This window comes from Taudactylus pleione, unplaced genomic scaffold (genome assembly GCF_031769625.1).
Source record: "Taudactylus pleione unplaced genomic scaffold, aTauple2 ptg000018l, whole genome shotgun sequence".
In the NCBI taxonomy this organism is placed as follows: domain Eukaryota; kingdom Metazoa; phylum Chordata; class Amphibia; order Anura; family Myobatrachidae; genus Taudactylus; species Taudactylus pleione.
Window position 1 is genome coordinate 20,976,555 of NW_028284420.1, and position 19,027 is coordinate 20,995,581.

The window sequence follows — 19,027 nt, forward strand, 5'->3', positions numbered from 1 at the left end:
TGGTGTATTTCTTGTTTGGACCTCAGACATGGCAACAGACCAGGGAAAAAATGCCCAAGAGTCAGGCGGTAAGTCTTTCATGCATTTTCTATGATTTTGTGAATTCTGTAAATTTACACAAATAGGTGAGGAGGATGACATGGAAGAGGCTGCTGGGCCCAGTATTCCGGCCAAAGCGGCCAAAAAAAAAAGGCAGCCACATTTCACAAGAAAGGAGATGGAGGTTTTGATCCAGAATTGTGTGGACATCCTGCCACAGGCAGACAGGAATATGAGTCTAAGCCAGAAGTGGAGAATGTGGGAAGAGGTAGCCGTTGCTGTCAATAGGGTGGGTGATTATGTCCGTCTAGCCCGGGATGTCAAACGGCGGTAAGTAAACCCTTGCCCCCCCTAAAAACAAACCCCATTTTAAACCAAAGGATAATGGCTTCCATTTTTCCCCACAGATGGGGCGACTTCAAATATCGCCTAAAGCAAAAACTCACGGACAGGGCTAGGCATGCAAGGGGGACAGGTGGGGGTCCCACCCCTGTGTCATTGAAGTTGACGGACTTAGAAGAGCTGGCACAGGGGTGTGTGCAGCCTGTGGAGGTGTTTGGCGTGTCCAACATGGATACGGACATGCCAGACTTTGCGGCTCCTCATGTTGGCCCAGGTAAGTATTGTGATGTAACCAACTCTGAAATGCTATTGTGCAAATATGTAGATTCTAATGTGACTCTTTTCTCATTTTTCCAACAGAGACACAGGCGGATGAGTCTGCTCCAGAGGGAAGTCTTGGCCGCAGAATTTCTGCTGGCTCTGCAGGGGAGGAACCAGTACACCCGGCTGAGGACCCTGCAGAAGCCAGTCCAGGGCGTGCCCCCTCGCAGGCAGTGGGCCTCCTCACAGAACTCAATTTCAAATCGGATTTCCATACGGAGATTCTGCAGAGGATGGACGCCAGTCTGATACGGGTGGCTGAGGCCCTGGAGCAAAATGCAGCGGCCAACGTGACCATTGGTCAGGCCCTGGCGGAAAATACCAGGGCCAACATCCGCATCGCCGATGCCCTGGAGCAGCTCGCTCGCCAGCACATGGTGGAGCCGACCTCCCTTCCTGCCGGAACATCAGGATCCTTCACCTCTGGCACAACATCAGCCAATCCTCCAAATGTGCCTAGCCCTGTGCCTAGTCCAGAGGCCACAACATCTGCCTCTGGACAGGCCAGCCCGATGGCATCCCGGACCCGGTCTGGCGCCCACCCTCCCCCATCCAAACGGGCGAAAAAACGGTGACAGCAATGGCGACTTTTCCCACACTCCTTCTGTGCTTGGCTCATATTCCTTTCTGGTCAAAACTTCCCTCTCCTTTCTTGTGAAATGTTTGTAATTAATTTTTGTACGTTTATGTTAGCAGTTATTGATTATTTATTTTTGTTAAAAAGTATCTTTGCCAGAAAAACAGAAAACAAAATATTATGCCAATTAGTTTGTGTTTAAACAATAAATTTCTGATAAAAATCTGACATTGTATTGTGACATTATTGTACAAATGGGTTACATTTAATCCTGGCCCTAAAGGCAAAAACTGACACAAAAAACCATTTCATTTTTTAATAAAAAAGGCCTCTTGAAGGAACGTTTAAAAAATCACATAACGATGCAAATTCCACAGTAAAAAAAAAAAGGGGAGCTAATTAAAACATGATGACATTATTGTCACAATAGGCCATAAACAACAAATTGAGGCCAAAAAAACCCCCAAAAAATGTACGCCATTTGATTGTGTAATCCTGACATTAGCAGGTATGATTTCCACCTGCGTACGGTTTTGTGCTATCCCAAAAAACTGCTTTCCAAACACATACCAAGCCGGTTTTCAATACAACACTAATTGCTTTTGTGACCACCCGCGATTAATCGCTGCAACATCATGGAGTCCCGGGACGGAGGAGAAGGCCATCGCCAATGTGGTCGAGAAATCCAGACCCTAAACTGTGCGAGCATTTTGAAGGGAAAGAGGATGTTCCAGTGACGTATGTGACGGTCCGAACACATTTGACGTTCGCATCTGCTAATGTATGTACGCCCCAAAAACGCCTCGCCATGCCTGCGTTTTTCCATCTCCACCCCCGTCAACACCCAAAAACGCCCTGTTCTGTCAATCACATTTGACATGTCACTTCCTGTACGCTATTTTAGGAACGAGAGAAAAAAAGCTCGCAATCTGCCGTACGCACATGCGCAGTGTAACACCGACGCATGCGCGGTTAGTCAACATCGGAACGCAACGAGCGTACTGTTGGTAACGTGCAGCTCTGAATGAGGGCCTTATACTCCAAAATATACTGGTAGGTTAATTGTCTCCAATAATAAAGGGTTACTGACTAAAGGCCCCCATACATCAGTGATTGATTGCAGCAATTCTGCAATTTGCAATCGATTGTGTATAAAAATCTTTCCCTTTTTCAATCGATTGCAGAATTGCCACAATCGATTGAAAAAGGGAAAGATTTTTATACACAATCGATTGCAAATTGCAGAATTGCTGCAATCAATTGCTGATGTATGGGGGCCTTAATATGCACTAAAGGCACTCAGCAAATAGTTTTCATCTGTCTCCTACAAGTTTGATAACCAAATCAAATTTATGACTGATTTCAATGGTTTCAGCTCAGAACTGTACGCAGCAATGTTGGTAAATAGTTATGTCCTATTGTGTCAGAAATGTATATGTCACATTAATTTGAGCACATTTTTTCCCATCCCATACATACCACAAATAATGTATCCCTCCCAACTTGGATAAACCTTGTTTTTTATTAATCTATTTGTTTTCTAATAATCACATTTGTTACAGCTCACATTGCAGAAGTGTAACACTGTACTCAGAAACATCCTTACATACAAAACATATCCATGATACAGAGGCAGGAGACAGGTAGCAGGAAGGGATGCATTAAAAAAAATAATAATAATTATTGATCACCTGTTTAATTGAGGGGTCCCATTTTGCTGAATTACACATTTCAGGATAAACAGTGACATTTTAAAGTGTAACTGATGGCTTACACAAAGTGGAACTATTTTATTTGCTGAACAAATAATAAATGTCTGAATATGGAGGACTACAGCTGTCACTGAGGTGGGAGGTCCTGTGCCTTTGTTTGATACATCTCCCCGTTGGTGATGTCACTGGTTCTTAGAGAATTTATAGCCTCCATTCTCATGAATCTTTGTTAAGCCCATAACATAGCTGGCTCCATTGGGGCATGTTAAGTTATGTCCATTGGCTTAGCATAAAATAAGCACATTTGTACGAAACATGGCCATGGGCTGGTGGAACTACTTGCATATGATGATGGCAGTTGCCAGTCCAAGCTAGCCACTTCTGATTGGATGACTGTGGACTCACCAGTGAAGTTTATAGGTGCTTTTTTCATTACAGGTGCATATACTGTATTTCTGTCATTTTGTAAACATATTTTTTTTTGTTAAAACAAACCTAATAGTGAATGCATTTTTTGCTATCAAAACAAATGTTAAAAAAAACTGTTCTTGTGCTTATGACCTGGGTGTAAGTATATCACAATGTAACTACACCTAATATAAGCCTTGTGTATCGGCTGCTAGTGCAGAACTGGATGCACCCTGCGATGTCTACACCCCGGAATATAGGCATAAATAATGTATTTTTTACATGTGGTTTTGTAGAGCTTATTTTTTTAATGCATGTGTGCAAGTCAGCGTCAGCCCCATTGTGTGTAGCCATGCCACATGTTTGGTGGAATATTAGTTTATTATCAATTAGGTATGTTTGTGAAGTGTGGCTGTTCCCAAGGACAAAATATTGGTATTCATAGGATACTCAAAGATACTGAACTCCATCAATGGAACAAGTCCCATATTTGACAGTCAAGACCGGCCATAGGCATAGGCATTAAAGGCAACTGCAGAGTAAGGAGGAGAAGCCAGGCAACACCCACAGAGCTGCTGACAGACCCGGCTCCACCATAAAGGGTTAAAGGTAAGAGCTGGATGAGGGGAGGCAGATACATTTGGGGAGTGGGGGCTGATGGCACTACTATGGGAGGGAGAGACAAATACATGGGGAGTGGGGGCTGATGGCTCTACCATAGGAGGAGGAGACAAAGGAGCTAAGGGAGCTGATGACACTACTATGGGGAAGGGGGAGATATATACATATGGGGAGTTGGGGCTGATGGCTCTACTATAGGAGGGGGAGACAAAGACATATGGGGAGTGGGGGCTGATGGCTCTACTATAGGAGGGGGAGACAAAGACATATGGGGAGTGAGGGCTCAGGGAGCTGATGTTACTGCTATGGGGGAGGGGGAGGCAGATACATTTGGGGAGTGTGGGCTGATGGCACTACTATGGCAGGGGGAGATAAATACATGGGGAGTAGGAGCTAAGGGAGCTGATGATAATGCTATGGGGGAGGGGGAGGCAGATACATTTGGGGAGTGTGGGCTGATGGCACTACTATGGGAGGGAGAGACAAATACATGGGGAGTAGGAGCTAAAGGAGCTGATGACACTGCTATGGGGATATATACATATGGGGAGTTGGGGCTGATGGCTCTTGGAGGTGGAGACAAAGACATATGGGGAGTGGGGGCTCATGGAGCTGATGTTACTGCCATGGGGGAGGGGGAGATATATACATGTGGTGGCTGATGGCACTACTATGGGAGGGGGAGACAAAGACATGGGGAGTAGGGGCTCAGGGAGCTGATTATACTGCTGTGGGGGGAGGGGGTGTCAGATATATGTGGGGACTGATGACACATGGGAGGGAGAGACATGGGTGTGTGGGAGCTCAGGGCTGGGGACACTGCTATTAGGGGAGGGCAGAGGGCAGAAACATGGGTAGTGGGGGCTCAGGGTGTTTATGACACTGCTTTGGGGGGGAGAGGGTGACAGATATTGGAAGTGGGGCCCAGGGGGATATGACACTGCTATAGGCATCGATGGACTCCATCATCCACATTGGTAAGAAGGGACCCAGTGTGTGCACTAGTGATGATGACAACAAGGTGCAACCATTGGCTACCATTCTACTGAGATGTCCTACAACAGCCTACATGGGTGTCCTGTAAACTTATATGCAGCAGGTGGGGTGTGCGGGTATGCCTGTACTGTGAGTGATGGGTGCTAATTGTGCTGTGCTGGCTGAGGGGTGACAGGTGCTGTGGTGTGTTGCTGGGCAAGGGGTAATGGGTGCTGTGCTGTGAGGGGTGCTGTGCTGGGAGAGGTGAGGTGTACTGTGCTGAGTGAGGGGTGCTGGGTGACGGGCGCTGTGTTGGGTGACGGGTGCTGTGCAGTGAAGGAAGAGGAGTGCTTCATGGGTAGAATTTGCCCTATAGAATGCCTTCTGCAGTGGTGCTATAAGGAATTTTCCCCTAAAACCTGTCCCTCTTTTCTAGAGTTACAGCAGTGTGCTGCGTGGGGAGAACCTGGGATTTTCTACTGGGGGCACCATAGAAAATCTTGCCTAGGGCACCAAACTGGATAGGGCCGGCTCTGTTGACAGATGCATTATTGGGTTAAGTAAGAACATTCACTTCACTACTTCAGCTATTTCTTTATACGTATCTGAAGAACATCCAAGTCTACAGTATAAAAAGCAATGTCTCATTTGCTTGTGTGCAGATCCTCTGAGACGATGTGGTGAGGACAATTGACAGAGTGGGGTTTTTTATGCAACCATCCTTATACAAGCAAATCCAGTCCCATAATCACTTGTTTTTCTCCGAATATTCTCAGGACAGATCTGTATTTTCTCTCTTTGAGGACATGGCTGTTAGCTGTTGCCACCAATATTTTACTCTCTGTGTATCTATAGTCATGCTAGAGTCCCTCAATGAAATGTTTCATCCATATTTTCTTTAGTTAAAATACATTTTATATTAGAAACAATGTTTTCTACAAATGTAACCATGATCACGGACCAGAAGCCAGGGAATAGGACTATGCTTCATCGAACAGACCTCTGTATAAGAGTCAATTTCTCCACTAGCTCCTGGAAACTTGGTCGCTCGTGGGGTTGCATTATCCAGCACATCAGCATCAAGTTGAACATTTCCAAACTGCAGTTAGAAGGCCGAGATAGATTGTAGCCTTTTATGACTTTAGCGATGACATCCCTGTTAGACAATCCTACCAAAATCAACATGGAAAAAGAACAAATGTATGATTAACAGTTGGAATTCAGAATAGTTCCCACATTGCCCACCTGAGATTTTTGTATTTTAAGCCATACAACACCTGTCCTAGTCCACCCACAAGACACAGAACTACTGTAATTGACTGTTGTCCTTGGTCTGTTCATACACAGTAAACTCACAAAATGTGAGTTTTATCCAACTATCCCAAACACTGATGGAGAACGTTGAACCCAATCATTTATTTGCAAGTGTCTTCCACCTTCAGATGATTTTGATTAGCTAGTACATAGTATCCTGGAACTTTCACTAAATGCATTGCTTTTTCTTTCTAGCTTACTTCCCTGGTTTTAGCCATATATTTAAATTAATAGGCAGAGTTGATTATTTCCATTAGTCTGAGATATGCACAGCACACAATTACTCTGTGGATGCAATTGTATCTAATGCAGAAAGCTCACCAGAGCAGTCTCCTATTACATTACCCTGTAAGCCCTGCCCTTTTCAGCTCCATAAATCATTAAAGTTCATCAAAATGTATGTGATGTCAGTCTGGCAACAGGTGGGGGTGATACAGGCTCTGCTGCATTCTACTTGGAGAACAGGTGTTATGCCTGATTTCACTGGGTGTGGATTAAATGAAATTAATAAAAAGGTCGACAGTGTTTAGGCAGACAACAACTAGGTCGACAGATACATAAGGTCAACATGGTCAAAAGGTCGACATGGATGAAGGTCGACAGGGTCAAAATGTTGTTCCCTAATCTTCATCCTAACCCTCCCCTTGGCACCTAAGCCTCCCTCCTGTTGTCTAACCCTAAACGTCGGGGTAAGTGCCTAACCCTAACCATCCGGTATGTGCCTAACCCTAACAAAATTTAAACAAAATGCATCGCCCATTTCAATGTCGACTCTTTTACTATATAGACCTTTTGTACCTGTCAACCTTCATCCATGTCGACCTTTTGTGAGTCCACCTTTTGACCATGTCAACCTTCTGCATGTCTACCAGTTGGTGTCTAAATAGACACTGTTTACCTTTTTATTTGAGATCTATTGACTGGAACCTGATTTCACTAGAGAACTCAACAGCTCAGAGGAAGTATGTTTCAATGAGAGTACTCACTAACTGCAGTAAGGGACACAGGGGATTACTTTTTTAAATATTGATCAAAAAGAATTTATATTTTAATAATTGAATAACATGATTGAATAAAGCCACCTGCTAATTTGATCATTGTGTTCTCTTTAAGTAATTTTTGCTGTTTGTCTGCACCACTCTGTAAATAAGACTATACAAGTTATGGGGTGTATACCTAAGCTTTAGTTACACTCCTGTTTATCTCTAGAGACAGCCTCACCTTTATATGGCACATCACCAAATGTGTAAACTTCATAAATTACAATCCCAAATGACCACACATCCGATTTTGATGAATATTTACAGTGTGTTAAAGCTTCTGGCGCTGTCCATCTTATAGGAATAGTATGATTGTGTTCTGCAGAATACAGATCATCCTAAAATGCAACAGAGATGAGACATTAAATGAGCATAATTCAAATGCCACTAATAACACTGTAAGCAGTTTGTTATAATAGTTTCATTGTACTTTATTCCCAGCTAGATGGTAGTGCTGTTGTAAAATATTCCTGTCCAATGTGAACTTTTATTGTCTATACTGGACATGGATCACGGCATGTTGTAAAGCTACAAGCCCCAGTATGCCTAATCAGATAAAGGATAGCAGGGATATTGTATACATGGAACTACAAATAACAACATTGCTACCTAATGATATCATTGTAGACATTATTACTAACCTATACTTGGACACAAAAAAAATCTGTTGGGTAGTATCTTATACAACAAACATCATCTAAAAATGATATATGTTTAAAGTTAGACAAGTTTCAAGATTGCTTCCTAATAATCCAACACATTTTCAAGATTCTTGAAAATAAAGAAGGTCTTATGGTGAGAATAGTGTATAACACACAGGCAAGAGAAGAGCGGGTTACATAGAGAAAGGAGAATGTGACACAAGGCAAGAGGAGAGCAGGACACGTAATGAGCGGGAAGCATGGTACAGATCGAAAAGAGAGCGAGTTACACACTAAAGGAGAGCGGGACATATAGCGAAAGGAGAGTGGGTTACAGAGTTTAATGGGAGAGGGTCACACACTGAGAGGAGAGAGGGTTACACACTGAGGTTCTGGTTCATAGACAGACTCTAATGCAATCGCATCTGTGATTTCTCAGGAAAGCAGCTGTGAAAATATGCTAATGTTTCCAAAGCACAGCCGGCATAAAGACGCCTTCTCATATCCATCAACAACGTGCAACAGCGCAAATATCGGTCCCCCGATATGAAGAGGACTCTCACGCTGCAAAGGAGATCGCAGTAGCTAATTTATGCCCATGACACAGCGTTCAGACACATCTGCATTTGCCTAACCCCCTCCTCGTTACCTCCCCCAAACGCAGACTATATGACACTCACTTTGCGAGTAAATCCTCTGTGCAAACGTAATTACAAAATGATCACTGCTCATGTGCAGTGTGGCTTACATGCATGCACAATGGCACCAAAGTAACACACAGAGGAGAGAGGGTTACAGCCTGAGAGGAGATCAAGTAACACACTGAGAGAAGAGAGGGTTACACACTGAGAGAAGAGGAGATCAAGTAACACACTGAGAGGAGAGGAGATCAAGTAACACACTGAAAGAAGAGAGGGGTACACACTGAGAGGAGAGGAGATCAAGTAACACACTGAGAGAAGAGAGGGTTACACACTGAGAGGAGAGGAGATCAAGTAACACACTGAGAGGAGAGAGGGTTACACACTGAGAGAAGAGAGGGTTACACACTGAGAGGAGAGGAGATCAAATAACACACTGAGAGAAGAGAGGGTTACACACTGAGAGAAGAGGAGATCAAGTAACACACTGAGAGGAGAGGAGATCAAGTAACACACTGAAAGAAGAGAGGGGTACACACTGAGAGGAGAGGAGATCAAGTAACACACTGAGAGAAGAGAGGGTTACACACTGAGAGAAGAGAGGTTACACACTGAGAGGAGATCAAGTAACACACTGAGAGAACAGAGGGTTACACACTGAGAAGAGAGGAGATCAAGTAACACACTGAGAGGAGAGAGGGTTACACACTGAGAGGAGAGGGAAACAGCCTGAGAGGAGAGGAGATCAAGTAACACACTGAGAAGAGAGACGGTTACACACTGAGAGGAGAGAGGGTTACACACTGAGAGGAGATCAAGTAACACACTGAGAGAAGAGAGGGTTACACACTGAGAGGAGAGGAGATCAAGTAACACACTGAGAAGAGAGACGGTACCACACTGAAAGAAGAGAGGGTTACACAGTGAGAGGAGAGGAGATCAAGTAACACACTGAGAGAAGAGAGGGTTACACACTGAGAGGAGAGGAGATCAAGTAACACACTGAGAGGAGAGAGGGTTGCACACTGAGTTACAGCCTGAGAGGAGAGGAGATCAAGTAACACACTGAGAAGAGAGACGGTTACACACTGAAAGAAGAGAGGGTTACACACTGAGGAGAGGAGATCAAGTAACACACTGAGAGGAGAGAGGGTTGCACACTGAGAGGAGAGAGGGTTACAGCCTGAGAGGAGAGGAGATCAAGTAACACACTGAAAGGATCGAGGGTTACACACTGAGAGGAGAGGAGATCAAGTAACACACTCAGAGAAGAGAGGGTTACACACTGAGAGAAGAGAGGGTTACACACTGAGAGGAGATCAAGTAACACACTGAGAGAAGAGAGGGTTACACACTGAGAGGAGAGGAGATCAAGTAACACACTGAGAGGAGAGAGGGTTACACACTGAGAGGAGAGGGAAACAGCCTGAGAGGAGAGGAGCTCAAGTAACACACTGAGAAGAGAGACGGTTACACACTGAGAGGAGAGAGGATTACAGCCTGAGAGGAGAGGAGATAAAGTAACACACTGAAAGAAGAGAGGGTTACACACTAAGAGGAGATCAAGTAACACACTGAGAAGAGAGACGGTTACACACTGAAAGAAGAGATGGTTACACACTGAGAGGAGAGGAGATCAAGTAACACACTGAGAGAAGAGAGGATTACACACTGAGAGGAGAGAAGAGAGGGTTACACACTGAGAGGAGAGAGGGTTACACACTGAGAGGAGAGAGGGTTACAGCCTGAGAGGAGATTAGATCAAGTAACACACTGAGAGGATCAAGGGTTACACACTGAGAGAAGTAAGTATTACTCAATGAAAGAAGAGAAGGTTGCACACTAAGAAGAGAGAGGGTAGCACACTGAAAGGAGCAAAGGCTGTACAGAGAGGCAGGGCCGTAGCTAGGGTAGTGCAGCCGGTGCCATCACACAGGGCACCACAGCTCAGGGGGCGCTGTTTGGGCCTGTCAAATTTCTGTTTATTATCATTCTTGCTTGTAGCTTCCTCTTTTTTCATCCCCAGCATCTCCTGGCCTCCCCTATCTCTTCCCTGGCCTTTCCCCATGAAGCAATGTCCCATTATTAGGTGCATTATGTCCCTTTGAAAAATGAGGGGGGTGCCAATGCTCTTTCTGGCACAGGGCATCAAAAAGTCTAGTTACGGCTCTGCAGAGAGGCAAGCAGGTAACACACTGAGTAGAGAGAGGACCACACACTGAGAGAAAAGCGGGGCACAAACGGCTAGAGGAGTGATGTTTATACACAGAGAGGAGAACAGGTAACACAGTGAGGGGAGAACAGACAATACACTGAGGGGAGAACAGGTAACACACTGAGGGGAGAACAGTTAAAACATTGAGGGGAGAACAGGCAATACACTGAGGGGAGAACAGGTAACACACTGAGGGGAAAACAGGTAACACACTGAGGGGAAAACAGGTAACACACTGAGGGGAAAACAGGTAACACACTGAGGGGAGAACAGGTAACACACTGAGGGGAGAACAGGTAACACACTGAGGGGAGAACAGGTAACACACTGAGGGGAGAACAGGTAACACACTGAGGGGAGAACAGGCAATACACTGAGGGGAGAACAGGCAACACACTGAGAGGAGAACAAGAAACACACTGAGGGGGGAGTAGGCAACACACTGAAGGGGGAACAGGCAACACACTGAGGGGAGAACAGGTAACACACTGAGGGGAGAACAGGTAACACACTGACGGGAGAACAGGCAACACACTGACAGGAGAACAGGCAATACACTGAGGGGGGAACAGGCAATACGCTGGGGGGGAACAGGCAATACACTGAGGGGAGAACAGGTAACACACTGAGGGGAGAACAAGAAACACTGAGGGGAGAACAGGCAATACACTGAGGGGAGAACAAGAAACACACTGAGGGGAGAACAGGCAACACACTGAGGGGGGAACAGGCAACACACTGAGGGGGGAACAGGCAACACACTGAGGGGGGAACAGGCAACACACTGAGGGGGGAACAGGCAACACACTGAGGGGGGAACAGGCAATAAACTGAGGGGGGAACAGGTAACACACTGAGGGGTGAACAAGAAACACACTGAGGGGGGAATAGGTAACACACTGAGGGGTGAACAAGAAACACACTGAGTGGGGAACAGGTAATACACTAAGGGGAGAACAGGTAATACACTGAGGGGGGAACAGGTAACACACTGAGGGGGGGAACAGGTAACACACTGAGGGGAGAACAGGTAACACACTGACGGGAGAACAGGCAACACACTGACGGGAGAACAGGCAATACACTGAGGGGGGAACAGGCAATACGCTGGGGGGGAACAGGCAATACACTGAGGGGAGAACAGGTAACACACTGAGGGGAGAACAAGAAACACTGAGGGGAGAACAGGCAATACACTGAGGGGAGAACAAGAAACACACTGAGGGGAGAACAGGCAACACACTGAGGGGGGAACAGGCAACACACTGAGGGGGGAACAGGCAACACACTGAGGGGGGAACAGGCAATACACTGAGGGGAGAACAGGCAATACACTGAGGGGAGAACAGGCAATACGCTGAGGGGAGAACAGGCAATACGCTGAGGGGAGAACAGGCAATACGCTGGGGGGAGAACAGGCAATACGCTGGGGGGAGAACAGGCAATATGCTGGGGGGAGAACAGGTGATACACTGAGGGGAGAACAGGCAATACACTGAGGGGAGAACAGGTAACACACTGAGGGGAGAACAAGAAACACTGATAGGAGAACAAGAAACACTGAGGGGAGAACAGGCAATACACTGATGGGAGAACAAGCAATACACTGAGGGGAGAACAGGCAATACACTGAGGGGAGAACAGGCAATTCACTGAGGGGAGAACAGGCAATTCACTGAAGGGAGAACAGGCAATTCACTGAGGGGAGAACAGGCAATACACTGAGGGGAGAACAGGCAATACACTGAGGGGAGAACAGGCAATACACTGAGGGGAGAACAGGTAATACACTAAGGGGAGAACAGGTAATACACTGAGGGGGGAACAGGTAACACACTGAGGGGGGAACAGGCAATACACTGAGGGGGGAACAGGTAACACACTGAGGGGAGAACAGGTAACACACTGAGGGGTGAACAAGAAACACACTGAGGGGGGAACAGGTAACACACTGAGGGGGGAACAGGTAACACACTGAGGAGAGAGCAGGTTATGTATTAAGAGAACAGGGAGTTATACACTGGGAAGAGATTACACACTGAGGGGCTATTTCAAAGTTGCACTTAAGGTGACCACAAGTGCATGGAAATAAATACAGATATTCACCAGTATGCAGAGTTTAATGCACATGTGTGGGCTCACTGCCCCTATCCATACACTTGATGAAATAGCCATCATTATGAATATGCACCAGCCCTATACCTGGTGCAAGAGATCCCTCTGAAATCAGATGGATCACTGCTCAATTTGGCATAGCCCATAATTCTACCTACATTCCTAAAAAACTTCCTCATAACACTTATACTATGTGCAAACACCCGATTGCCACCCACACACTGAGAGGACTGAAGGTTACACACTGAGAGGAGACTGGGTTACACACTGACAGGAGAGGTTACACAGGGCTGGATGCATTAACCCCAAAACTGCTAATTTCAGAGGTTTGCCGCAATCCCCATATACATTAGAGTGATCTGATTCCCAGTGACATCCCTCCCTGTGATGTCACCCGGGGCAGGGAGGGATTCTGTGTGTGTGGCGTAGCTGTGCCCGCCAATAGGGGGCATGGCCTTGTGGGCATGGCCAAACCCCCGTGGCCCCTTTATTACTGGGGGGGGTGGGGGTGGAGGTGCGGACTGCCCTGTGTGCAGTGCCGGCCGGCTCCCTCACAGTATCAGGAGCCGAGCGCTTCACTTCATTATACAGTGCAGCACCCGGCTCCTGTCACTGAGGGAGGAGATGGCACCTTGGCGTCACCCCTCGGCGTGTGACACCCGGGTGCGGACCGCACCCCGCCGATTGTGCTGCAGCCAGCACCCATAGAATTCTATGGGGCTGCAATGTGCCAGTATGCACCAAGCTCCGGAAAGCAAAACTTTCCAGAGCTTGTGCCCTATAGACAACACCATCTATACTGTACATGATGCTGCCTATAGGCTTCTTACTGTAGTACTCTCCAGAGAATGATCCAACGGATGCCTTTCTGTCCCCCTGCAGCTAGCGCATGTGCAGGCCGATGGCCACGCATGCGCAATAGGACTCTTATCGGAAGAGCTGTCCTTTGCATTTATTCATGCATATGGCATTAATAAACAAGGCTATGCGCGCAATAAGTCACAAAATGTATTGCATGCAACATGCGATGCATGATACATCCTGCCCACAGTGAGAGGAGAGAAGATTACATACTTGGAGGAAAGGAGGTTGCCCATATTCTATTAGAGGCGAAAAGCTGCAATCCGTGAACACTTTTCGCCGATGTGCGGATTTCGCCATATTCAATTCCAGGAAGTTTTCGCCTAGGCGAAAACTCCATAGGCAAAAGCAGGCAAAAAAAGTTTCTCCACCCAATGGCAGGAGAAAATAAGTGCAAAATCCATATTTTGGGGTACAAATGTGGGGACTTGGTCCAGAACCCTTTGGACACCCCCCTCCTAATGACTACTTAGGCAAAAAAAAAGATGATCTTAATTCACCCCAAAAAAGACCAGTCAATTTTGGGGCAAACATTTAGAAAGTGTTGGAAAATGGATCTAAAGTACATGGTCAGGAATTATGGGGGGCTGTATGGATGGGACAAATCTGCACTTTACAAACCCCAAAATATATTAGTACCCATTTTAATGTATCCCCAATTTAACTAAAGCAATTGTTTTCCCCCCAAACAAATGCTTGCCATCATATATTCCACACTTATGCAAATATGCTTATAACAGCCCTTTGACTCAATTTAAGTACCCTAATTACTTTTGATAGGGTTATTAGTACACTTCAATATTGATTCCCTGGATGACTTAGGCTTTATTGGGGATACAGACTGATTTCCCCCCAAAAAAACTTACCTTTTAGCTAGTTCCGCTATTCACTGCATTCGCCAATATGCGTTTTCGCCTGTTTTACAATTGAGTAGGGTGTAAAACGGGAGCGCACATTGAGTAAGCAGGCAAATACCTTGCCTCAAAACACGCGATTGAGGCGAAAAACGCAATGTTCTCGGCTTTTAGCGGCTATTTGAATCCACCCCTAAGGGTCTGAATCAGATTTGTATGCCTTTGCCATCTCAGCTGCGATTTTGCAAGCTACACTGGTGAAAAACTATACATGAGTCGTAGCACTCTAACAGCACAGAGACGCCCACCGGACCCATCGCAAGAACACAGCAACTGCGTACACATTCATAGTGCACATACAGATCCATTGATAAGCGGCCGCTCGAGTAAGCCTATCAGCACACAGCATGCCCCCTGAACAGAGACGCCAGAATTACATTATATGCGTATGGAATTGCAGATGCACCAAATGGCATGCCCAGAAAATAGCTATGACACACCTGCGTCTTGCCAACTATCCCCCGTTACCTCCCACACACGGTACCTGCCTGCCAATCACCCTTCGGGAAGGTTAGCAATGTGTGCGGGATCACTAATGGAGTTTGGAGCATGCGCAGTGCGATGCATCAGCATAGCAAACAATTCTGAATCTTCCTGTAAAAGGAGAAGAGATTACATGCTTAGAGGAGGTTACACAGAGGAGAGGATGTAACACACTGGGAGGAGAGGAGGTTACACAGTAAGAGGAGAAGAGGTTGTGCACTGAGAGGAGAGTAATGGTACGTACACACTAGACGATTTGCTCATAATTGTTCATAAACTCGTTCATAAAATCGTTGGTAAAAAAATCGTGTGTGTATGCAGCTTTAGTTTTTTTTTAAATTAAATTTGCAAAAGTCTCAAAAAAAACTTTTTACACGTTGTCATTATGGGGTATTGTGTGTAGAATTTTGAGGACAAAAATGAATTTATTCCATTTTGGAATAAGGCTGTAACATAACAAAATGTGGAAAAAGTGAAGCGTTGTGAATACTTTCCGGATGCACTGTAATGTGTAAGGGGCACTACTGTGTGGCTGTAATGTGAATAATGGGCACTACTGTCTGGAGTAATATGAATTGGGAGTACTATTGTGTTGTCATGCCCCTTCCCAGTGAGACCATGCCCTTTTTTGGACGCACTCCACTATATCTATTTAAAGTATAGTGGGGGTGTCAATGCGCTTTCTGGCACAGGTCGGATAGTTATTGCATGAAGAAAGATATATCCTATTCTATGTTACGACTTAAAGAATATAAATATTAGTAATGTCAATAGATTACTTGTCTTTTTAAACAGGGGGCTTTTTTTTTACTCTAACATTAGCACTATTATTAATAATATTATTATAAAACTTGTATGTTAATTTATTATATTATTATTGTGTTTTAGTATTATTTATGACTTTGAATGGAAATAAATAAATAAATAAACAAAAGTTATAAAGAAATTAACAGAAAGAAAGAAACACCAACTACTTTGGCATGAAGCCATTCAGGTGTTTCCAATATATTAAACAATTAACTTGATGCCTGGAGGGATTTAAGGAGGTACCAAGAGCCATGGTCTTGAGAAAGTCCCAGTGTTTCACAGGACGATACGCGTTGACGTCATACAGGCAGACAAGGTCCCTATACCACCAGCATTGCTGTGTATCAACACCATCCAGCGAGTCCTTTGACTGACGGACCGCTTTAAACCTGCAGCCTCCTGCTACTCTGTTCTGTTGTTAATCCAACACTGTGTACACACCGAGAAGTTGCTGGGTTTTACACCTTTACACCTAGGGGACCATGGAGTACCCACTGAATGGAGAGCTGGTTATATTCTGAGAAAATAGCAGATTACAGAGGAGGACAGGAGACACAGCAAGAATAGAGTGGTGTGCTTACTGTAAGAATAGGTGGTTTATCTAGAGCATGGTGGATTACACACTAAGAGGATGGTGGATTAGACACCTAGAAGCCCGAGAGACAGAATTGGTTGCACACTGAGACATCATCAGGGTGCACACTGAGGGCCTGATTCAGCAAGGATCGCTATTCTGCTAGAACGCACGCACTGCGATAACAGCTTAACATAAGGACGCCCACCTCCCCTTACACACATCTGTATACTTGGGCAACATAGAAAAATAATCGCTAACATTGAGTAACATCGGACCCATAACCACAGTTAAGGCAGGTCAGACCTCACTCAGGAATTGCTAACTTCAGCGCACGCTATGAGGCCTCATGCTGCGTATGGTATTGCAGTGGATAATTTATACATGCCCCTGCAACGCCGTCCCAATGCACTGGCACGCCTGCGTTCGCCTGACCACCCAGTCACCACCCACAAATGGCACTTCCTGTCAATCACTGTGCTCGGGTCTGCGTAGCACCTACAAACGCATTTCCTACCGCAATTGCTAGTTCGCGCACACGCAATGCGATGCATATGCATGCACAATGCGAATTAATAGACCGAATACGTGCGTCTTTGCTACTGCGATCTTTGCTGAATCAGGCCCTGAGACAACAGTGGGTCACATTCTGAGAGAACAGCAGGATATAGCCAACCTTAAGCAATCGGGCCAATCCAAAATCGGCAATCTTACAGATAAGGTTTTCTCCCACCAGGACATTTCGTGTGGCCAAATCCCTGTGCACCACATGTTTCTTTTCCAGATATTCCATACCATCTGCCACTTGACAAATTATGTTAATAAAATCACCACTTTTCAGTCGACTCCCCTCATCTGCAGAGAGAAGCAAATCAGGTCATTATTGTGACAGTCACTCCATGAAAGAAAGCCATCATAATCTGCCCATTTCACCCTTGCTACCCACACCCTTGTCTGTTGTATTTTTCAGAATTTAATAACAATAATTATTATTATTACTTTTATATAACTCTTTTCTTCATAGACATAGATAAACCATGAACATAATAGAGAGGTTAAGAATTGCATGAAATACAGAAGCCATAAATTGAATACAAGGGTGCAGTAGGCAAGTTTGGGTAATCAGTTCCAACTATTATTTATCATACACACGAGAGATCTAGATGAGGCAGCCATTTTAGGCACAATACATAGGATTACCTGGGCAGAATATGCAGTGACTGGAAGAGATGACACACAATGGGGGAGATAAAAATAATAGGAGAGATCCTTGCAAAATGATCAGAACCGTGCATTGTTCTTTCTACACAATATAGTACCAGGCGAGGCGCCATTTTGGGCGCACTACATAGGTTACAATGTGTGATAAGCAATAAATGTGAATAGGACAAGGTAAAATGAACAGTGACTAAAGGATATCCACTGCATAAATAGTTCAACAGGTTGTTCATCCCATTCTTGAAAGTACCAGGTGAGGCAGCCATCTTAGGTGCACTATATAGGTTACAGTGGGCAGGATGAGCAATTCATAGAAGTGTAACATGCAGTGGGAAATTACAGAGAAAGGAAAAAGAACTGTAGGTGGAGATACTGGGTAAGTGGGATTGGGAAAAAGAAGGACAGGAGAGGTATGGTAGAGTAGGGAGTCAATGATGCGGGTAGTATGAATACCAGTGGTGTCTATAAGGAGGTGCAGACAGCACTGGGTGTCACCCTCTAAGGGGGTGACACCAAAATGCCGTCTCCTCCTCTGTAATGACCTGGAGCTGGGCGCTGCATTGTGAATTATTGTTCAGTGCCAACTCCCAATCACTGGGGAGGAGGCGGCAGTGCGGGGTGAGTCTCTAGGGGCAGAATGATATAACCGGGGTGGCAAGGCCATGTCCCCTTCTTGGTCACACGCAGAGGGGCTGTTTAGCTGACTGGATGTCAGCGACCCCACGTACACCACTGATGGAGTGACTTACAAAGCAGTCAGTGACTGCACATAAAAGTACAATGTAAATGGATTAATAACAGAGGTGCCATACTGCAAAATGTGTAAAGACAGAATGTAGTAATAATAGATAATGTTTAGCAACAATGCGTCAAATTACAAGGTGAAGTTGTAGGAGGGTGGAAATGAGTAGTAGGAAGCAGTGGTCGTAATGCTTGAGAACTTTCATCATTTTTGAAATTAGAGAGAATATGAGCTAACCTATTATATATTGTTTATCTGATCTAATGCTATTGCTATCACTTACTTATAAACCACTTGCCAAGAAGCCCATAGTACTGTACAGTAGGGGGATCAATAACAGATAATAAATCCAATTAAGGGACCAGACAAAATGCAAGCTTGCAGCATATATGCTAAGGTGTTGTATCTCCCATGTGCACATTTTGGGGCTCATGCTGAGCAGAACTGGAGAGACCAGTAGTATATGT

The 19,027-nt window shown here is 45.2% G+C and overlaps 1 protein-coding gene across 1 annotated transcript in view; it reads right to left on the minus strand.

The window, feature by feature from the left end:
- Positions 1-2,766: 2,766 nt before the first annotated feature.
- Positions 2,767-19,027, minus strand: part of SRMS (src-related kinase lacking C-terminal regulatory tyrosine and N-terminal myristylation sites) — a 41,403-nt gene continuing 25,142 nt past the window's right edge. The window contains exons 6-8 of the mRNA XM_088442064.1: positions 17,277-17,455; positions 7,531-7,687; positions 2,767-6,164 (exon numbers count right to left, since the gene is read on the minus strand). Of these exons, the coding sequence (XP_088298190.1) occupies positions 5,983-6,164; positions 7,531-7,687; positions 17,277-17,455 (518 nt within the window). The 3' untranslated portion in view covers positions 2,767-5,982. The remainder of the gene's footprint in view (positions 6,165-7,530; positions 7,688-17,276; positions 17,456-19,027) is intronic.